Source organism: Rhinolophus hipposideros (assembly GCF_964194185.1).
Source record: "Rhinolophus hipposideros genome assembly, chromosome: 1".
Classification (NCBI taxonomy): Eukaryota; Metazoa; Chordata; class Mammalia; order Chiroptera; family Rhinolophidae; genus Rhinolophus; species Rhinolophus hipposideros.
The window spans coordinates 50,897,738-50,922,184 of NC_138047.1; the positions used below are offsets into that span (position 1 = coordinate 50,897,738).

At 31.7% G+C, this 24,447-nt stretch overlaps 2 protein-coding genes across 2 annotated transcripts; both read left to right on the forward strand.

The window, feature by feature from the left end:
- Positions 1 to 668: 668 nt before the first annotated feature.
- FDCSP (follicular dendritic cell secreted protein) lies at positions 669 to 2,415 on the forward strand (the record flags this gene model as incomplete). The annotated part of the gene is made up of 3 exons (XM_081052403.1): positions 669 to 722; positions 1,153 to 1,185; positions 2,245 to 2,415. 3 exons carry the CDS (start codon positions 669 to 671, stop codon positions 2,413 to 2,415), a joined length of 258 nt encoding a protein of 85 aa, XP_080908529.1.
- Positions 2,416 to 5,349: 2,934 nt separating this feature from the next.
- CSN3 (casein kappa) lies at positions 5,350 to 22,739 on the forward strand (the record flags this gene model as incomplete). Its single annotated transcript, XM_081052430.1, has 4 exons — positions 5,350 to 5,371; positions 16,650 to 16,708; positions 21,091 to 21,123; positions 22,281 to 22,739. The coding sequence occupies 4 exons, from the start codon at positions 5,350 to 5,352 to the stop codon at positions 22,737 to 22,739; spliced, it is 573 nt and encodes a 190-aa protein (XP_080908556.1).
- Between the last annotated feature and the right edge of the window lie 1,708 nt (positions 22,740 to 24,447).

The following is a 24,447-nucleotide window of genomic DNA, read 5'->3' on the forward strand; positions in this document are numbered from 1 at the left end:
AGTGATGAATTTTTATAAATGCAGAAGATTCTGTTTTATTGTTTATTTCATTAGTTACATATTTAATTGAGCTCAGTTTTCTCAAATATTTATTAGCAATCATAACTGATGCATTAATTATAACAAACTGTGTCATAAGAAGGAATCTACAATAAAAATTAAAATAAAACCAAATGCTTTGGAAATGTTCTTTCCAAAATGTCAAAAATAGGTCCCTCTAAACACCTGAAATTTTATGGGTTGCTTAGGAATCAACGCAAATAATTCTGTCACCTAAATTAATTTTGTGATCCTTATATGAGATGTGGTTTGAACTTCCTGAGACCACGAAATAACTTTTACTCCACACTGAAATTCTCTGCATTAACTGAGGGTGTATTTCATTCCAGACTACTTTTATTACTATGTTCAGACAAGCATTATTCTTAAGTAATATATGAATGTTTGTTTATAAAAGAACTTATGTAACATGGTCGTAAATTGCAAAGTACCTTTAACTTTACCTGTAAAACAATGTTTCCCATTAACAACTAGATCGATGCCCTAAGATTAAGTGACTTGGAAAAGGTCAAAGAGCTATTAGTAACATAATACATGTATAAGTGGATTTTCTGAATTTATGTTAACATTTGGTTTTTCTGCTGACTTCCAGAATATTTCTGAATAAGATGAAAGTTCTGCTTCTGATCACAGCCATCTTGGCAATAACTGTTGGTTTCCCGGTAAGTATCCATTTCTACATTCGGGAGTATTTAGTGTTTTTGTTCTGATCATGAATCCCAGGATTTTTTTTCCTCCATACACTGTATTCTACTTTATAAACATGCCTAAAACCTTCCCATTTAATATTATTTTCTAGAAAAATATTATAAATCATGTATTTTTCAGTGTATAGTTCAATACCTCATAGCCTTGGTACAGTAGCAAATTTAAATTATTTAAAATACATATTAATACTTTTCAGAAAAATGATTCCTACAATGTTTTCTGGACGTTCAAATCCTAAATTGTCAAATAAATAAATAAATAAATGCTATAAGATTATAGTAAGTAGTGGATAATCAAATTCTTTCCTTCACATATATGTATATATTTCTTAGTTTGTGTGTTTCATCAGCATGAGTTGAATTAATTTCATTGTTTCAACTTTAGGTCTCTCAAGACCAGAAAAGAGAACCACGAAGTGTAAGTTACATTTCTTCTTTTTAACATGTAAGATTTCCATGAGAAATATCCATAGCTGTAGTTAAAGATATTTATTTATCCAAACAGCTCAAACCCTAGAGAAATCCTTAAAGAGTTTAGGTATTAGCATTCAATAGAGTAGACTTCAGGGATTTGATCTCTGCATATAGAAAGGGAATTACCTCAGTATCTCATGTAACAGTGGGACCCAAATTAAAACTTAAATCACTGTGATGAAGTATAATAATTATTACATTATACTTATTATTACACTTATACTTAATTATTACACTTATAATAATTATTACGCTTATACTGAGGTATAATAATTATTACAAAAATTATCTAGCCTAATAAAGGCTCATAATTGTTCATGCCTCCACTTTGCTTTAACTAAAAAGTCCATTCCAGAGAAGGTGAAAAATAATAATAATTAAAACCTGAGAATTAGGAAATGTGGGCCAGCATTGATGATCCCACCAGTGTTAAATTCACTAAAAGACTAGTTGGGCTAAACAGTTAATCAAAAATGTTTTTTAAAGGGAGAGTCTTGTTTAGGGATTTGCTTATACTTATGAAAATCTTATTATCTTAAAGGAAGCATGGTTTTGAGGCTGAAACTTATAGTGTTAAGGATATATAACTTGATAGGCATATGGATAGAAGATGGAGAGGGAAAAACGGAAGAAAGAAGAGATAAAGAGGAGACTGTGTCTAACACATGGTTTAGGTGAAGACCTTGTATAAAAGCAAGGGAAAAACTTGATGTCCCCTTATCAACCCCCTCCCCCTTGACCTTATAATTATAGAAGTGCTATCAGGAAAGTTTGGCTATGAGAAGAAAGGTACAACAACATATTTATCTCTAAGTAATTTCCTATTTTTTTCTAAAATGATGCAAATTAATCGAATCCCTGTTCACAGTACACATAGAAAAAGTAAATCATTTTAGAGCTTCTAAAGCCTCTACCTAAAAATGAAGATTCACGTGTTAAAAGGCTATTTTGACTCTGTTTTTTTGTAAAGAGTAAAACAAGCCTATTTAATTTCTTTCAACAGGTCAGTGGGAGCAATGAATTACCTTCACACTTTCATGTGCCTCCTTACCGATATCCATTTGGCCCATATCCACTATTCCTATATCAAAGATATCCATGGTTTAGATATTATTATTTTCCTATTCCAATACCTGTGTCTGTCCCTCCACCTACTCCTATTAGCGGACAGTAAACAAGAAAGAAAAATCCCAGGGCAATTTAAGATGAAATAGGTGGTAAGTATGTGAGTACAATGCATGTGTTTTTTAAAATTTGTTGTCTGTGGATTGGAATACATCATTCCATGACAAAAATTACAATATTTTCACTTAGCCCCACTAAGTGACAATTTGTTTCAATTTTTTTTTTTTCTGACAGAGATCAGTTAGGGTTCCTACTCAGAGACTAACTTTCCAGGATCCAACCAGCATAGTGTTCAAATTCCTCGTTTTCTGTGATGTCATAGAAACAAACACTTTCTTATTAAAATATTTTTACAAAACGTATTTTAATGTTTTCTACTACCATTAACAACTGTGTGTTTTGGAGCTGAATCATAAAGCTAAAGAAGGTAAAACTTTAACCGATGTGCAGATTATAATAGATGAAATTGTGGATCTAGGATCTAAAATAGACTTCAACCTATTCCTTAGAAAATCATGTATTTTTTTTCTAATTAATGTTAAAACCCAAATCTACCTTCTGATTGTCACATTATTATAAAAACACTAAAGACTGAATGTTCCACTTACAGTAGATGCCGCTATCATCTCATCATATCAAAAACAAAGTTAATGGTATGTCAATTACCAGATGAACTGAGGGAAAGTAGACTATACTAATGATTATATTAGGATTCAAAGGACTATTCTAGGAAACAAACATACTTTCAGCTAATATCTACCATGAAAGGCCTCTGCCTTCTTTCTTGCATTACTCAGTCTTCTTGAACAGAACATTTCCCGGTCCTTGAACTAGACGTACTTTTGAGACAATATTTGTAATTAAAAGCAAAAACCTTACAAGCACAAGCAAATGACCCATTGGGATTAATAACTGTATGCCTGTCATTTATTTCAGGTCACTAAAATTGAATGTGAGCCACTTCCTTGAAGAATCACTATTCCTGTTAATAAAAGAAAAATAAATGTAATTGAAGTAGCATACAATATTCTCTTATCAATTTCTTTACTGGTCTTCTTTTGTAAACATAAAACAAGAATATCTTGGTTTCCAATTTTCTAAATGTGCATTACCAGTAGAAATTCAAACTAAATTTTAGCTAATTTTAATATATACTTGATTAACTATTCTAGGGAAAGTATGGGGAGTAAAGGTAGCTTTGGAAATATATTGAATAAAAGTCTATTCAGCAGCTTATGCTGTGTAGTTGTGCTGATTGTATTAATAAGAGCTAGAGGTCAATTTAATTTAGTTCAAAAGATTATTTGATTAATTGTTTCAATTACTCAATTGAATCTGTAATTTATTTCTAATAAGATATTAAATTTGATGTGTTGATAAAGGACCTCAAAATCAATCAAGTACTGTCCCAAACTTCAAAAAACTGACAATGAGTGAGATCCTAAAAACAGCATTTATATCATGCTTGTAGGTTACAAAGTGCTTTTGTGAATCATTATATCATCAAATCTTTACATATAATCTTTGTATAGTAATCATGTTTCTAATGTGGGGAAATGGAAGATCATGAAAGTCCTGTGGACATACATAGTAATAGATCTAGTACATGATGGGAAAAGAATACAAGCCAGGCCTATCCAACTCCTAAGTCTTTGTTTCAACTTTGTATCTACTAAAAGAAATTCTGAATCCATGACTCCATGATGGCAGTACCAAAGACTAGTTAAGTCCATCTGTTTTCACTTTATTTCAAAAATCAAACATATGCTAATAATGGTAAGTGCCACCCATCTACTCCTCTGCTAATCCAGCAGCCACTCTGCATGGCGTTGTCTTTCAAAACATATGTTGACTTATATTTCTGACTTACTTCAATGCCTTGGAAGTCTTCTTATTGCCTACAATATAAAATCCATTTTTCTTTGCATGATATTCAAGGCCTTCTACATATAATACTAACCTTGAGCTTCTTTTCAAATCCCCTACAAGCAGCCAAGCCTCCCATACACCATACATCCTCTATGTCACCAGACCATTGCTGTTCCCTACTGCTGTCCTTCATGCTCTCACAGCTGTGCCTTTGCTTATGGTGCACTCTCTTCATGGAATGTCCATTCCTCTGCTTCAGTGTGGAAATCCAATTTATCTTTCAAAATACAAGTCCAGTATTATGACTTTTATGAGAAATTTCCTCCTATTTCTCCAAACAGAATGAAGTACTCACTGCTTTGATCCTCTCCCACTGCATTTTATTTCCACTTATGTATGAATCTTATGCTTTATCTTCTAATAAATAATTCATTTATACTTCTGTATCCTTCTTGATGAGATTGTAAGTTCCTGGAGTATCACAATAATATAACTGTTCCCCGGTACTTAGCCAAGTAGAAGATATTCAGTGAATGTTTGATAAATGGAATATATTAATAAAACTTTAGATTCTTATTTTTCAAAAACATATTTTTATATCTCTGACCTATATGAACATATTAGTTAGTAAAAGATTGCTTCTTGTGAGAGAGAAAAGAAACTTCTTAAAATCAATATTTAAATGGTAACAGTTCTCTCTTAGCTACAACATGATCACTCATACTGTGCTATAAAAATTGTAGGGCCCATAAAATGCAAAGTTGTGAATAAAATTATTTGTCTCAAGACAATGCAACTGTATATATAGATTATACATATCTTAAAGGGTTTCACATTTCCATCAGCTATGGGAAAACCAAGTTCAGAGGTTTTTAGTTTATGAAGTGTATTTTCTCTTCCATGTAAAGTAAATGCACATAGCAAAGGCTCTGTGAACTTTATGGAGGGACAATTTGTCCTGATCATCAGTTCCCATAAATCCCATAATGAACATTCTAGAAACAAAACCCTGAAGGAGGAAAAGGTAGCAGGTGGTGACGAAAATAAACTTTCCTGCAATATGAGACAAAAGTCATCCAATAAGATTACACAGTGAGCCTTTCATTGTGTCACAATGGCAGCCTTTGTCCCTACAGGTAAATTATCAGGAAATTATAAAAATTCTCTTTGAACAAAGATTACATCTCTCCCCCCAAGTTTATATTGTTCGTAGCTGAGACTCTTAGTGTCAATAAGGGAAATTGTGCCATAACCCATAAGCTGGCTACAAATCAAGGCCAGCCTAATGAGACTCTTGGCATGACTTGAGCAAGGAAACTGCTGTCCTCTTACCCATTTTCAGGGATTAGAGGTTCCTCAAACATTAAATATTCCTTCTCTGGTATTAACGTCAGTGATCTCAGTTAAAACTATGGGAGGGACAGCAAGAAGACCAAAGTGTCCTCAACATAACTTGGTAAATTAACTTTATAGGGAGTGTTTCCCAACCTTATAGCTGACACATTGGAGGCCATTGCATGACTGAGAAAAGGCAGTAATGGGAAACCAAGGCAGAGGGGCTTGGAAAGAAGTTAGGAAAGCAGAGACTGAAGAGGGGATGAAGGAAAATGTTTGCTTCTCTCAAGTTTTAGAGGGCCAGCTCTATAATTTACTCTTTCCTCTGTTGTGTATTTTTTTTAAGTCTTTGATATATGTCAACTCTCAGATTAGAAGTTTTATTTTATTCACCTCAAATTATGCCATTGCAACTTTCTGGGTGAAAAAGAAGACACTGTCATCATTTACTTTTAACTACTAGACTTGTGAAGCAAATACATTCAATTAAAATTAATCAGTTATTCCTCCAGTGAATCTGGGCATCATCATACCTGGTCGTGGCATATTTTGTGCTTGTGATTAGTGGGACAGTTTCTCAATAGGCCAATCATCAAACCTTCATTACCTTTTGTAATTTAATGTTGGCTTATGGGGATAGGATCCAGAAAAACTCTCTTTCCCAAAGTGTTTTTCTTGAAGCATTAACCTCACCATATGGCCCTCAAAATAAATATTTGTCCTCAAAATATCCCTTGGAAATCTACAGTATACATACATATGATAACATTCTTGAAACTGCCAGTGTAAAATATCACTTTGCTTAGCTACGTTTCCCAAATTAAATTGATCATAGAATGATCTCATCTAAGACAGTTGATAAAGTTAGTGTATCCTTGAACACACTATGCTATTTTAAAATGTAATCAGCTATAGAAACACTAGATTTCATATTCACATGGTGTTTATATACTAATTACTGACAAGAGCTTTTATAGAAAAATAAACAGAGAGCTAAATTCACCTCCCCTATTCTATTGATTCCTTCAGTACAGGACCCACGTGTCCCTCATATATCTTTTATATGGTGCCAGTCATTGCATTAAATGCTAAGGATTTGGAAAAGGGATTTATTTTTCACCTTTATAAATCCTACAACGTAGTGAGGGGAGATAAATATGTACACAGTTTCAATAAATGTAATAAGTGCTCCAAAAAAGCATTCCCAGAATTGTTGTTTGTTTTTAAGGCAAACTAGCTCTGCCAAGTAGGAAAAAGCACACAAGTGACTTTGACCTGAACTTTAATGGATAAAGACGTTATTGACAAGTAGATTAACACAAATTAGATGTTCAATAGATGTTTACTGGATGGATAAACTCTATACACAAATTAGTATTTTTAATGACATTTAGCTTCATTGGGCAAAGTAAAAGAGAGCAAAAGATGAGAGTAAAATAATTTAGAACCTATTTCTAATGAATATACAAATTAATATATACAAATTAACTTTATGAATATATCTGACCTGAGAAACAAAACCGAAAGTAATAAATATCTTAGTAACATTCTCTTCTTAAATTTTTATTAAATTTAGTGGGGTGATATTGGTTAGTAAAATTGTATAGGTTTCAAGTGTAGAATTCTATAATACATCGTCTACATACTGCATTGTGTGTTCACTACCCAGAGTCAGTTCTCCTTGCATCACCATATATTTGACACCCTTTACACTCTTAGTAATAATCTTGTTCAGTATACACATTCCGAACTTTTCATTCAGATACTGAGAACAGATATCATCAGATAAGCTATTTCCTTACGTAAATGGTTAAGATACCCAGTAGAGAGTTTTTTCCTAGAACTCTATCTCAGTTCAATAATATCCAGACAGAGTTGAATCATCTGACCAAAGCTAGGTCAAACCAAGATAGTTAACAGCAACATAACAAGACGAAAAGTGAGATATTGAACAGTAAAAGAGATACACAGAGCAATGGGATAGAATTGAGAACACAGAAATAAACCCACATATATATGGAAAGATAATTTTTGACAATGGAACCAAAACACTGCAATGGAGAAAAGAGAGTATCTTTAATAAATGGTGCTGGTAAAATTAGAAAGCTACGTGCAAAAGAATGAAAGTAGACTGCTGTCACCATACACCAAAATTAACTCAAAATGGGTCAAAGACCTAAATATAAGACCTCAAATAATAAATTGCAAAAAAGAAAGCATAGGTAGTAAACTTATTAACCTTGGGTTTACAGAGAATTTTATGAATTTGATCTCAAATGTAAGAGAAGTAAAAACAAAAATAAATAAATGGGATTATATCAAACTGAAAAATTATGCACAGCAAAAGAAACCATTGACAAAACAGAAGCAACCAATGAAATGAGAGAAGATATTTGCAAACAATATCTCTGATAAGGGGCTAATAGCCAAAATATATAAAGAACTCATACAACTGAACAACAAAAATACAAACAATCCAATTCAAAAATGGGCAGAAGACCTGAACAGACACTTCTCCCAAGAAAACAAACCGCAGATATATGAAAAATGCTCAACTTTACTAGCTATTAGGGAAATGCAAATCAAAATCACAATGAGAAACCACCTCACACCTGTTTTGATGGCTATTGTCAATAAGAAAAATAATAACAAGGTTGGAGAGGCTGTGGAGAGAAATAAACCCCCATATACTGCTAGTGGGAATGTAAATTGGTATAGCCAATTGGTAAAAATACAAAACAGTGTGGAGGTTCCTCAAAAAATTTGTAATAGAATTACCACATACCCCAGCAATCCCTCATTCTGGGTATGTACCCCAAAAATCTGAAAACATTTATCCATAAACATATGATACTTTGATGTTCACTGCAGCATTATTAATTATGGCTAAGACATGGAAACACTGAAGTGTCTTTGACAGAATATTGGATAAAGAAGAGATGGTACATGGATATAATGGATTACTCAGCCATAAGAAAAGAAGAAATACTGCCATTTGTGACAACATGGATGGATCTTGAGATTATCATGCTAAGTGAAATAAGTCAGAAAGGAAAAGTTGAGAATCATATGATTCACTCATATGTAGGATATAAAACTGAAAGCAGCAAATGAACAAGACAGACAAACAAAAACTCATAGGCATAGACAACAGTTTAGTGGTTACCAGAGGGAAAGGGGAAGGAGGAGTGGTAGAAGAGAGTAAAAGGGGTCAAATATATGGTGATGGAAGGAGAACTGACTGGGTGGTGAACACACAATGCAATATACAGATGATGTATTATAAAACTGTATGCTTGAAACCTATATAATTTTATTAACCAATGTCACCCCAATATTTAATATTATTTTTTAAAGTGAGGTATTGACAATTGAAGTGCCCCTCCCTCCAACAGCTTGAAAAAGCCTCTAGTTTCTCTCAACTACCCAATACTTCAGTATGAGAAACAAAATAAAACCAGAGGGCGACACTATAATTTAGCTGCAATCACACCAAAAGACAGCTCACCATTCCCAACAGTTTAGGAAATGTTAGTGCTAATGCTTTCACAGAAATCCCAGTAAAATAAATTAGAATTCTAGGAAACACATAATGTGACTATGCACTTTAGAAGTTCTTCAACCAGGTTCTGACTTCATTCAGAAGAAAATAGTGATTTCCAAACTTTCATCTCTTTAAAAAAATGATTTAGGTGCTTATTAGCTATGCAGATTTCCAGGAATATTTCTCCCTTACAAATTCTGACCTAGTAGGATGGGTTGAGGCAAGAATTTGAAACTAAAACAAATAGTCCAAATAATTAATCATTTGTGCATAAAACATTTATTTCTAATATGTACCAGATTTAGGTCTATACACTTAAAAACTTATCTTCAAGAGGAAGAAAACAACGAATAGTAAATGGACATATATAAATTTTAAAAATCTTTTCATGTTGTGGTATGTTATAAAAAAAATGAGATGAAGTAAAGGAAATGACTATTTAGAAAAGGTGCCAAGGAAAGTGTCTCTAAGAGGAAAATATTGAAGCTGAAACCTGAATTATTTAAAGGAGACACTAATGAGAAGAATTGGGGTAAGAACATCGGAGAACATGAAAACAAGTGAAAAGTCCCTGATTTGAGAAAGAGTTTGGCATCTTCTAGGAACAGAAAGGTCCTCAAATATTGCACATAGTAAGAGAAAAGGTAGTAAAAGACAAGGTAAAAGGGATAAAAAGAGACTAAATTTTACAGAAATTGAGGCCTTGATAAAATATTTGGAATTTATTCTAAGTGTTATGAAAGATTTTAAGCAGAATAATCATATCACACATATTTCCAAAAAGTAATATTTTTATTACTATGTGACGAATGATCATAAGGTGACAAGAGTGAAATTAGTGATACCAGAAAGGGAACAATGGGATGGTCAGATGTGAGATGTCAGTAGATGGGACTGAAGAGGGCGATAAAGGTAATACGAGACAGTGGTGGCAGATTCAGGTTAAGATAGGACTTATAATTTTTCTGATGGATTGTTGGGGAGAAGAGAACAAAAGATGACTCATAGGAGTTTCTCTTGAGCCACTGGGAGTATCATGGTGTCACAGGAAAAGACTACTAGAGGACTTGATTGAGAAAAGGGATATGTTTGAAGATCAACATTTTACCTTGTTCGTGATAAATTTGTAATGTCTATGTCACATAAAAATGGAAATGTTAAAACAATTGTTGGATACCTGAATTTGAATGGTAGACGATATTTAAGGCTATAGGAATCGAGTAGGTAAATGATAACAATACTCAAAATAGAGAGGGGAGAAAAGGTAAAGGGGTGGTGAACTCAGAAGGAATCCTTGAAGTTTTCCCAAATTAAGAGTTTGAGGAAAATAAGAGGAACTGAAAGAAAAATTAAGAGTAACCAAAGATGTGAGAGGAAAAAACAAAAGAAAAATCAATGCAAGTGAGAAACACCAATCACCATGTCAAAAGTTGCTGAGTTTAAGACCTAAACATCAGCATTGAGTTTGGCCACATGGAGATCGTAGTTGACCTGGCTATCTATTTTGAATGGTATGAGAGGAATAAAAGACCTTTTGGAGTAAATACAAAAAAATACAGAGGGTCCTAAGGATGATAGTAGATAAATTATGCTTTATGTAAATTAAAAGTTTTCTTGATTATTGTATTTTTATTTTTACTTTATTTTTAAATCTGTGTCTTTATAATGGATCCAGAAACCCTGAGATCCTAAAAGTTACTAAAGCCTGAATTTATTCGTGGGATGATGCTAAATTCCTAATGACCTTCATTCTAGGCTCCAGATAATGTGAAGTGTCTCCTCACTGCCTCAAAAAGTCTTCTTATCAATGCCCTACAGAAAGCATTATCTTTTTACATATTCTCTGCAAGCAGAGATTGTGACTGTTTATATTCTTCAAAGTGCCGTGTTTTTTATAAAAACTGTGTGTGTGCATTGTTTATTTAACTGAATTGTTTATAGGAGAGCAAAATTGTGACATTCCATTTTGCTACTGTTGAAAAAAATTTAAGAGCATTTCATGCTATTTTCACATATCATAGCAATAGTTTACAAAGCACACAAATTTCTGCACTAAAATGTTCATTTTGTGATGCCTTAAGAATTAATCATATAGAAACTTGTGTTAGTAATTTACATTGCAACAACTGTCACAAGTATTTTTGTCCTTCAAGCATACAATACAGTATTGAGATCAGCCTGGTACTAATGAAGTAGCTGAGAAAGAAAATGAGACAGAAAAAATAAAACCAAAGAAGAGAAAATAGAGATGAAATATGTATCAGATGTAAGAAATGCTAACAGAACAATAAGAACTTGTTACAGATAAAATAATGTATAATGAGTTAATAAGCATCATTTCACATCACAAAATATTTACTTCATAGTGCTTGAAATGTGAATTTATGAACTGCCAATAGCCTGTTACCCAGCTTGACTGTGTGAGTAGTTATAGAGATAGATACTGATTATCGGACCTAAACAAAAAGAAGCTGTACCTTGACAGAGAAGCCCTGCTGGTCCTCTTTCCAGACTCCAGGGATGTTTCAGGAGTAGGCCATGACACTTAAGATGCATATGTAACTAGATCAAGGCTGGTGAATCAGTTCTAGATTACACACTCGCTTAAGTTTTGAGACTTTGTTCAGCACCATCCCAACATCCTGGGATTTCATATTATGGGAGTTCTGATTTCCCTTTTGCTTTTCTATGGAGAACAGCGGGGTATTTGAATAGCTCCAATACAGAGTTCATCTAGTTTACCTACAAGAGTCACTCAAAACTCTAGCTTTCGTAGATGGCCTTAGGTCAATATACTTGTATATGGGGAATGTTCAGTGTCACGAGTATTCAAGTAAATGTTGGACTATGACCTCCACAAGGGCAAGGATATTTGCCTGCTTTGGTTAGTAATGTATCCCTAATGCCTATAACAGTACCAGAAATAATTTAAGTGCTCAAAGAATAATATTCAGTTTTGCAAAACTGCCAAGAGAGCCATGTTCCTATTTGATGTGGATAGCTGATGCCACTATAGAAATGGTTTCCTCTCAATAGGGAGGAAGGATTCCTAGCATTCCTAGATGAAATAGATTTTCTTGTTATTAAAGGAGTCTCTGGTACATGTGAATTAAATAAATAAAATCAATATCAACATATAACTCTATATCAATGACTGAGAAATTGCCATGTGGAATTGGACACCTTCATAATTTGAACCAGATCATAATGTTCCACCTATCACTTCACCCTGACAACCAAAGTAAAATGATGCGACTAAACAGTCCAGATAGAATGGCCGGTCTTACTACTTTAGCAGCTTGTTTTAGCAGTTTTGAAACTCTGCCATCTTTCTCTGAACAGCAGAAGCCAACTATTCTGAGAAATAGAAAACTTTAACTTATTCTGTATAAACTGAATAAGCATTCTAGGGTTCTGAACATCATTCCTAACTTTATAAAACATGAAATAGTTCTAAGAAAAAGACAGGAATATAAGAATAACCACAATGCTGATATTATTTCTTGTTTGTACTCTGGCAGTCCTACATTTATTTCTGTAAATATGTCAATCTGGCCAGTCCTTCACAGCTAAAGTGAAGACACAATTGACATTTTCCCAAGAGAAATGCAAGCAAAAGAAAATATTCTTTCCTGAGTTATTTAGGCAAATTATTTGTGTAGCTGTATTTTACCAAAACATCTCCCATGTTGTTGGTTTTGTGATATATACTCTGTAAATCAGAAGGAGCTGTCCTTGAAACAGAACAATTACCTCCAATTCAATAATTTAATTTTGTACATTCAGAATAACTCATTTGCATTATTAAAATTTAAAAATCTGAAAATAACTTTGATTCATAAGATGTTAATTAATCAGCAAGTTGATTGCTTATATATTGAATGCTTATACCATAATCTTACTGAAGAACAATATTGCAGCTCAAATGCAAATGGCTCCCTATTTATATTGATTACAGTATTTTATATCTAGATTTAACTTGTAAGAAGTTGCACTTGGGTGTGTAAGAGATGGTAAGTTTTCTAATTTTAAAAAATCAATAGTTGTAATTCTAGAAGGAAAAAGACTAACCACAGCACATAATACCATGTTTCCCAGAAAATAAGACGTCGCCGGACTATCAGCTCTAATGCGTCTTTTGGAGCAAAACTTAATATAAGACCCGGTCTTATTTTACTATATATAAGACCCAATCTTATTTTACTATAATATAAGACCTGGTCTTATTTTACTGTAAGACCTGGTATAATATAATATAATATAATATAATATAATATAATATAATATAATATAATACCAGGTCTTATATTAATTTTTGCTCCAAAAGACGCATTAGAGCTGATTGTCCAGCTAGGTCTTATTTTCGGGGAAACACGGTATATGTAGGGTTGCTTGATATCCAGGTTCTTAAACTAAAAAGAAACATTTAAAATATGAAATGGTTTGGCTAGCTTATTTTTTCATTGTAACAATAGCTTTAAATTCAAATAGGTGGAATTAGTTGATTAAGAACCTAATTAATATTTTTTGAAACTCTTCTATAGCTCTTCATAAAATATAAAAATGATTTCTTTAGAAAGTGTGACTTGTCTCTTAAGCTTTATGAATGACAACTCTATTTCCCCTCTACATTTCATTAACTAAGATTGAACCAAAGATAACCCTGCTGTTGTCAAACCTTTCCTTTTTGTCATCTTCCTATTGGGTAAAACACAAGAGGAAAATAAATTGCATGACTCAAGGCACAGATACCCTTTAATTAGTCTTCAGTTATTTACCTTTACAGTTGAGAGGCCAACTCAACCTACTGGCAAGCAAGATACAACAGGCACAAGGAAAGGTAATTATGTTGAAACATCCAGAGAGAATGATTGCTTTTCACACTAGTCAGTAATAATACCACCAAAGTTATTTTAGAAGTATATTTTCTGTCTTCGAATCTTTATTGTTAATCTTGAACATATCTTGGCATCATTTTGAGATTAATTTCTAAACTAAACCTTGGATTTTATATGGTGTTATGATCAAATTTATTTTTAACAACTTTGGGTTAAAGTCAAGGTTTGAAGCTGGCTAAACTACTAAAGACAGTATAAATTGTAAAGAAGAAGGTGATCAAAACAATGATCCTATTCCTACAGGCAAACGGAGTAAGCTAACTTCTCAGGAAGATGGGCATGTGATAATAATATTGATGGATCCCTTAACTAATTTCAAATTTTATTTCTATCTAAATATCACAATTTTATTTGTTATAGTATAACTATTATTTTAAAACATGCCTTTCATATTTTCATGATAACTGAATAGTTCTACTGTTTCACAAATTTACCATGTGATGAGGGTAAATTTAAGTACTAAGCATAAAAGTAACTGCTAACTTAAGTATGGTCTTATCTCTCTGATTTCTGTTTATGTTGAAAAGAGAGGTATTACTATCATTTTTTACTGAATATTTGTGTGTGTTATATAATTCTGTGTGAATTGAAAAGGAGTGTGATTCACCGTGGACATATTATTGTTTCATCTATAAACTTATCAGTTTACTGGCGAGTGTAATACAATATTGTTATCTATATTTACAAAAGAAGATATTCTTTCCTGAGTTATCTAGGCAAAGTATTTGGTTAGCTGTATTATAATCATACAATTTGCTAAGAAATTAGATCTTAATTATTCCAACCACAAGAAGAGAAAAGATAATTTTATGATGTCATAGAGGTGCTAATTACCACTACAATGTCAATCACCTAACAATATATAAATGTATCTAGTCAACGTGTTGTACACCTTAAGTTTGTACAATTTTATATGTCAAATATATTTCAATTGAAAAAAGTTAACTGGCAAATGAAAATTAATAAGGAACTCTATCCCTCTCAAGGAAACTTGAGTTTGCTATAGGTTGTTCAAACTTGTTTCCACATGAATTCTTTTCCATCCAATGATATATTATCAGTGGTTCTGAAGTCAATTTAGTAGACAGCCTTCCTAATCGTTATCACTTGAGAATCAGAGGCAAATGGAACCTCATGTGCTCCCTTTTCCCTGACCTGGACTTTAACTCTGTGACCATCTTTTATAAAACTCAGTTTGTAGGAAACAAATCTAATAAAAATAGCCGGAAAATATATATATAGTTATTTACTTCACAAATACAATACGTACTTAAATATTAAAATTTTGAAGTGTTAAATGTATCTTTCTAAAAAGAAAATTATTAAAAAAGGATCAAATAAGCAGGTGTGAAATCTATACTCCTTTAGAAATATAAGGCAAATTTATTTCTTTAACTATTTCAGTTAAAGCCACTATAAATGTAATATCTATATTTCTTATTAACACAATCAAGTTAATCATATCATTTACAATTACTGGAAAAACAGATTATGAAAATGCAGTGTCAGAATACTCTCCTCCTTTTATCTTGCTTTTTCCTGGTAGATTGATTGCGGAATTGCAGAATTTTAGAAATTACTTAGTTCAAGCCTCCATTTTATAGGTAAGAAAGGTAAGACCCATGTAAGAGAAATTACTTGGCCAACGTTATACAAGTATAGAGTCTGAGATAGTACTCAGTCTTCCAAAGGACTGTGTAGTTACATCAATCTCTAATTCAAAATCACTCATCTGGTTTTCATTATTTACAAAGCCATGCCTAACTCTAAATTGGCATTTAAGGCCTCTCCCTTTTCTGCCTTAAACTTTCTTTCCAACTTTATCTTTCCCTACTCATAAAACTCTCCATTCAAAATGTCCATCTGTATTCCCAAGGCTTTCTCCTCTACTTGAAAATTTCTCTCCCTATGAATCTCTGCATGGGCAAGTCCCACCTACCGTGTTTCCCTGAAAATAAGACCTACCCCGAAAATAAGCTCCAGTTAAGATCATCAGTCAGGTGCATTTAGTACATTATGACAATGTTCCAGAAGAAGATGACACAACTGTATTTGAATTAATGTAGATTGTTGTACATGAAAAAATAAGACATCCCCTGAAAATATGCCCTAATGCGTCTTTTGGAGCAAAAAATAAGACCTGGTCTTATTTTCGGGGAAACATGGTATATGCTATCTCCTACACAAAGAACTTGTCGATTTCTTAACTGAAACGTGTTTTCTGTAGAAAACCACTTTTGTGACATTTTCCATTTTCTTTTCTCTTACAGTGATTTGTGTATGTTACAACTTTCTTTCTAAAATTGATGCTACTTGTTGGCAAGACCAATTCACCCTGATAATCTCAACACTTGATACCATGACTTGTTCCTAGTAGGTTCTTGGCATATGGTAAATGAATTGATGATTAACATTGTAATGATACTTTCAGTAATATAGTCAAAAATTAAATTCATAAATGTTATACTCCAAGTTTGGTTTTTTTAAAGCTTTTGATAAAATAGATTTTCCACATTGGTTAAATCTACCCATAAATCTGGCTTTTTTTCTTAAAGCAAAGACAACATTTCTCCAAATCACTCCTAAATTATTAGTAACAGATCCTTTTAATTTAATATTTTTAATTTCTATTTTTAGGTGCAACGATGAGTTTTTTCCTAGTTGTGAATATCCTGGCATTAACCATGCCTTTTTTGGTGAGTTAATATCTTCTAATCAATTTGTATTAATACTTTAACATTTTTCACATTGCTTTGTACACCTGAAACTAATAAAAATAATAAATAAATAATTTTTTAAAAAATAAATTTTTAAGGACCTGAATTATTCAAATTTCTAAAACAATTATAATTTACAGAACAAAATAGCTGCATACTAGCTATATTTTGTTAAAAGTAATTTATTTTTATATTTATTTCTATTATAAAATTAAAGCCATGTTCTTCTGAATATCCTTCTAGTTTCCATGATTTAGGAAATCACATATTATCATGTATAGAAAACCTTTAAAATTCTCATACTATAGAGAAAATATGTTCTGGGAGAAAAATCAATACTGAAAATATTTTCAAATTATAGGAAGTTCTAAAAATGATTTATAAAGAATAACACAATGGAATATTACTCAGCCATAAGAAAAGAAGAAATACTGCCATCGTGACAACATGGATGGATCTTGAGATTATCATGCTAAACAAAATAAGTCAGACAGAAAAAGTCAAGAACCATAGAACTTTACTCATATGTGGCATATAAAACTGAAAGCAACAAACAAAACAAACAAACAAAAATCATAGACACAGAGAACAGTTTGGTGGTTACCAGAGAGTAAGGGGGGAGAGGAGGAGTGTGATAGAAAAGGCTAAAGGAGGTCAAATATATGGCGATAGAAAGACAACTGACTCTGGGTGGTGAACATACAATGGAATATATAGATGATGAATTATAGAAATGTACACTTGAAACCTATATAATTTTATGAACCATTGTCATCCCAACAGATTTAATAAAGATAAAAAGAGAATAATACAGAAATCACAGTCCAAAATCAGAACTTTGTAAAATTAAATTCCTATTTCACACAGACTCCAATCTCTTTAGGGCTTAAGTCCTTAAAGAATGAGGAGTTTTTAAAGCTTTTCCACCAGTTTTAAAGACCTTGACACATCTACCTTTACCATTCAAACATTATCAGATCTTTTGTTATATTATCTATTATGTCAACTGACTGACTCTGACTCCTCCCCAGGGATCATATACATGAACAACTCTAAGATTTTCAGGTATTTCTATGAATTACATTCTGTGTACTATGGCTATTAAAACAAGAGAAAGATTTTGGGTTTCTTTTTTAATTTTTTAACTTGTTTTTATTGTTGTTATGGCTATTGCTCTGTGTTATTTTCATGTTCATTTGGGGATCTTAGGCACTTATTTGCCAACAGTAAGAATAGGAAAACAAACATGAAATGATGTTTTATGACCTCCTTTTAGATTGTAAAATTTGGGAGAGCACTAGTCCTTGTTTCATAATTCATTTATTATTAAATTTAGACTTGTTTTTTTAAGTTAATATCTATTAAATAATTCTATTAGGTTAATTCTTAGAGTCAAACTTTAAAAATTTGTATTATGACTTTCACATTTATTTTCTTTAGTTTTTTAAATTAAAGTTTATTGAGATGACAATGGTTAGTAAAGTTACATAGGTTTCAAGTGTACAATTCTGTAATACATCATCTGTATATCACATTGTGTGTTCACCACCAAGTCACTTCTTCCATCACCGTATATTTGATCCCGTTTACCCTCATCTACAATTCCCCTTCCCCTTTACTATCTGGTAACCACTAAACTATTGTCTGTTTCTATGAGTTTTTATTCCTTCATTTGTTTGTCTTGTTCCTTTCTTCTTTTCAGTTGCATAGCCTACATATCAATGAAATCATATGGTTCTTGACTTTTTCTGTCTGACTTATTTTGTTTAGCATAATAATCTCATGATTCATCCATGTGGTCGCAAATGGCAGTATTTCATCTTCTCTTATGTCAGAATAGTACTTCATTGTGTATATATGCCACATCTTCTATATCCAATCATCTATCAAAGGACACTGGTTGTTTCCATGTTGTGGCCACCATAAATAAAGCTGCAATGAACAATGGAGCACATATATCTTTACAGATAAATGTTTTCGATTTTTTGAGTAGATACCCAGGGAAGGGATTGCTGGGTCATATGGCAATTCTATTCCTAATTTTTTGAGGAACCTCCACACTGCCTTCCATATTAGCTGCACCAATCTGCATTCCCACCAACAGTGTATAAGGGTTCCTTTTTCTCCACAGCCTCTCCAACACTTGTTACTATTTGTCTTACTGATGATAGCCATTCTGATTTGTGTGAGGTGGTATCTCATTGTTGTTTTTATTTGCATTTCTCTGATGATTAGTGATGTTGAGCATCTTTTCATATGTCTATTGGGCATCTGTATGTCCTATTTGGAGAATTGTCTATTTTCTTTCATTTATTCTTTGAAATTCCATTTTATTGTGGCTACCTTTGGTTTTCTCTTTAAGTGATACTAGGAATTAAAGTTGAAATCAGAAAATGATCCACAACAGCCTGCCATATAGCAAAGTCTTCTTGAGTTATTTGAGTCTTCTCTAGCCCCCAAACACTCCTTCCCATTTTTACAAAAGCTTCAAGCCCTATGGAGTTGAATAAATAATTCTGAACAAGAATGAAAATTTGTAGATTTTATCATTCCATCTTATGAGTAGTCAAAATTATGTAAATGAAAACAGCAGTGTGATAGCATCTTTTATGTACTAATTTATCTCTTCTCTCCAAAATAAAAACAGTTAAGATAATATGTATTACTAGCAATTATGAGATTAACTGCACAATGTTATAAGCTATTGGTGGCATTATAAGTTGGCACAACCTTTATGTACAATTTGATAATTCCTACCAAAGAATTATTGTCCTCTCTAAAAATCACGTTTTAAAAACTATCTTAGGGAATCAATAAAAAGTATTTAAAAAGGTCACTAGTTGACAAATATTATTTATCTATTTATCATAAAACGTTTTTTGAAAGAAGAGGCTTAATGGCAAACAACAAAGGTAAAAAAATCTTTTCATGACATAATCATCTATCTTTCAACTAGAAATATGTAAGTCTGAAAACTGTGAGATAAATGGAAAAATATTATGAGAGATCATGCATCTTCAAAACAAGCAAGATACAAGATACTAAAATAAACATGTACCAGGAATACATAATATAGATTGATATTATATTAAGAGGTCTAGATTATCAGAATTTTTGAGTGTAGGCAAAGTTTCTACAATATTCATATTACTTTTAAAACTTTAAACTACCGTGTTTCCCCCAAAATAAGACCTAGCCGGACAATCAGTTCTAAGGCGCCTTTTGGAGTAAAAATTAATATAAGACTCGGTCTTATTTTGCTATAATATAATGTAACACAGGGTCTTATATTAACTTTTGTTCCAAAAGACGCATTACAGCTGATTGTCCAGTCTGATTTTCAGGAAAACATGGTAATAATTTAATACTTTTAGAGGAAAACTAGTCTTTGTCTCAACACATCCTGAATTTTATTATTTTTATCAAATTTCTAATTTTTGTACCTACAACTTTCAGAAGATTTCTAGATTAACTGCACAATGTTATAAGCTATTGGTGGCATTATAAGTTGGCACAACCTTTATGTACAATTTGATAATTCCTACCAAAGAATTATTGTCCTCTCTATAAGTCTTTGTTTATCCAAGGGATATGTGTGAAAAGTCCTAAACTAGAGCTGTCATTTTTTAAATATTTAGTATTGTGACTTCATCTCAAAAGTTTATAAAACTTTTTGTTAGTTTTTAAAGTTTTATATATACTTGTCTATGAAAATTATTTTCTCACTCCTGATTACATATACACATTGCAATCTAGATTAAGAAAAGTACTATAAAAACAAATGAAATTTGATTTTTCAAAATCTATTATTTATATAACATATTATGCTAGAGGCAATTGTTTTAAATCTAAGTAAACCTCATAAAGCATCTTAGAAGGAAACAAAGAAAATGTTCTCAATGCTCTTCTTATTTTTAACAATGTGCATTCAATATAAACTAAATATAGGTTATTCATATTTTTCATTTAAACAAATATGTATTTGTTGGAACAAGAGTCAGATGATCATATTATTTTCAACCTTGAATTTTTCTCCCTTGGTGTCTTATTTTAAAGACAATTTAAGGAGATCATTATTACTATTTCAATTACTATATTGATGTCATTTTTGTGGTTGGTTCACAGACCTTATAGGTTAAATAACTATGCAAAATGTTTTATAATATTTTACAATATTACAACAGAAACAAACAAAACAGGTTTCTACCATACAATAATACCATGCTTCATAATTTATTCTCTTTGCAGTGCCATGAGAAAAATGAAAGATTGTAATTTTTAAAAACACACACACAAAAAAATCTAGACTATTCCTTGCTTTTTAAAAACTTATTTCTTATTATTTCTCTGAACCTCACCAGGGTGCAGAGGTGCAAAACCAGGAACAACCAACGGTAAGTTTACTTTAATTATTTCTGGTAGACGAGACAAATTTCCAAGTATACTTTTCTGCAAAGTTCAAAGATATTAAAATGCTTTCTCTTTAAAAATCTAAACAAATATTTAAACTCCATAAATAATTTAATAATCTTTGTAAAAAACTTCACCTTAACCACCAATTATGTGAATCAACATCAGTGTTCAACTGAAAATCTTGGTTTCATTTTACAGCTCAAGTCATGTGTTTTTGGTTTTCCTATATAGTTAGCTACATGGGAAAACTCAGAATTTAATATTGAAAAAAAATGAAAACAAAAGTAAAGTTTAATATCTTTCTTGCCTACATTGCAAGACTTTGGAAAAGATCCTGCTCTGACCCATCTTTGACTATTTCCCATAAACTTATATTTACTTCCTCTTTTTGTTTCCCAAATATGTTTGAATAGATACACTTAAATACGTCTTTCTTTCGTGAGAAATGCTTGCTTACAGTGTAATTTTGTTGATTTGTTTCTATTCATATGGAAAGATCTAATGATATACTTTGATAACTACACATAAGCAGTAGAACAGAAATAAATAAAAATTGAAAATTCCTTAACTGATTTTTAATGGATAAAATTCGGCTGAAAAAAAACATCCAAAGTATAAATCTAGGAATTCTCACATATCACATTATTTTACTATTGTGCCATAATTAGTTTAGAAAAGAAAAAGTGCCCTCAGTCTAATCTCTAGATAAAATTTGTAAATAATTACAAATGTGTTTTGGCAGTAACATATGTAATATAATATATATGTTTCTCTCATATGGTATGTCAAAGCTCTCTATGAGATTTTTCTAGCTGTGTACTTATTATAATGCCCAACATTTACTGAGCAATTTTCATATATGCCAAGCTCTGGGCTATGTGGTTTACATTATGGATTACCTCATCTAATTTGTTTGAAACTAATATTATTTTTAATATTTGATGAAAATCAAGAAGTGAATGGAAAGTGTACAAATCATAGCTTGTAAAATAATGTGGTTGCTGTGTTCACTACTTCCAAGATTGTATTTACTCAATGTCAAATACTATAACATATTATTTCAAAAAATTCTGATTTAAGATATCTCTGCATTCTACCATACAATAATACCATTCTTCATAATTTATTCTCTTTGCAGTGCCATGAAAATAATGCAAGATTGTTTGATCAATACACAGTCAAATATATTCCAATTCAGTATGTGCTGAATAGTTACCCTTCTTTTGAACACAATTCCTACCAATATAGACCAGCTGTACCAATTAGTAACCAATATATGCCTTATCCATATTATGCAAAACCAGTTGCATTTAGGCTACGTGTCCAAATTCCTCAGTGGCAAATCCTGCCAAATATCCACCCACCCACTGTGGCACATCACTCATACCAACATCCTTCACTTATTGCTGTTCCCCCCAAAAAAATTCAAGACAAAACAGTCATTCCTAACATCAATACCATTGCTACTGTTAACCCTACATTTATTCCTACCACTGAACCAACGGTGAACACTGGAGCTACTCCAAAAGCTTCCTCAGAATTCACCACAGGCATACCTGAGACTACCACAGTCACACTTATTTCATCCATGGCCTAGAAATTCTATGGAAGCATCAAAGAAGATAACTCAGGTAAATGAGCAAAAGAAAAGAAAATGAATAAAGACAAAATTCATGGATTTACCAATACAATCATAAAATCTAAATACTATAAATGGATAAATTAAGTCTGTTATGGGGACAGGCAAAATGTGCTGACTATAATTTTAACTTGGTTGTACCATAGCATTGATACACTAGATTCTGTTCCAACAAGAAATGAAAAATAATCTTATTTTACAAAATGAAGAATACTTGAGGATTTTATCATTAAATTTTTGTCAACGATTGGAACACTCCTAGAATCTATTAGTTTTATTTCATTTTTAATTACACACAAAGTTAGTAAAGTAATATACTGTGCTAAACTCATGATTTTTCTAACCTCAAAAATGAATTTTCTTAGAACAATTTATACTGGGTGTGAGTTTAAATACAACTTAATTGTTTAACAGTGTGTTTACACCTAATTTTGGTATAAATAAAGTGAAAGGAAACAATGTTTTCCATGCATTCCTTTATTTCAGACTTCATTTCTGAAAAGATCCACAAAGTTAGGCACCCCAAATTTCTCCTATTTTAAAATAAACTCATGGAAGAATTCTAATTCTTAATTTGAAAAGTACATATATATTTAGAGGATACTTTCAGAACCTTAAATGTGATGCAAAGTTTTTCTGTTTATTATTTGGATCAATAGATAATGGCAGAGTCTAAAATAATTTGAAACATATGGGGATAAGTTAAATAAAAAGGAAGATTAATGAAATAGGAAATTACCAAAGAGTGTGAAATAATTTGGGGAGAAAGTTACAGAATTTTGAGAGTCTTTGCAACAAATAATTTCAGTGCATCACATTGTCTTCATGTTTTGTGATCTAAAATAGAACACAGTGATCTGTGATATAATGGTAATAGCATTAGATCAGAGAAGGCTGCTTCTTCCATTGTGTGACCTTAGGCAAGCTATTACTCTCCCTGAACTTTCTGAAAATAAATAAATAAATAAATAAATAAATAAATAAATCTGTAAAATGGAATGCATTAGAAAACAAAGTTAATAAATAGTAAAATTTACTTATAGCCAATATCTCAAATCCTTACTAAACGATATAAACTTCACATAATGTATTTCAGTTTATGCCAATAGCAACCATATGGAGCAGATTATATTACTTTCCTGAATTCATAAATGAAAAAAAGAGAAAATAGGCCTATAGATATTAAGTTACTACAGCTCGAAAATTCAAAACTGGGAATCAAATCAACCTTGTTTGATTTCAGAAGTGAGGCTTAATTATTACTGTGTCATGTTTTTCCATATGGGCTGTCTAATTTGCAGAACAGATAACACGCTATGGTTTCCTTAGATCAGTACATGTGTAAATTGTATTATTTAATTGTTATAATTGACATCTAATAGGAGAAAGAACATAAGCTGAATAAATTTTGACTTGTTAAAATTTAGAAAGCAAAATAAGAAAACGAATGGAGAGAACATGAAAGCAAGCAATTTAGTATGTAGTTATGTATTTTATTGATTCAAAATATATTATTACATCATTATGTTTTTAATAGAATAATCACTATTTCAATCATTATATTTACTCAAAACTCATGAATCTAAATTTATGCAATGGTTAAAACCATTGTATATCACTTGTAAAAAAGCGTGAAAAGGACAGAGTCTATCTATAAATATTAGGT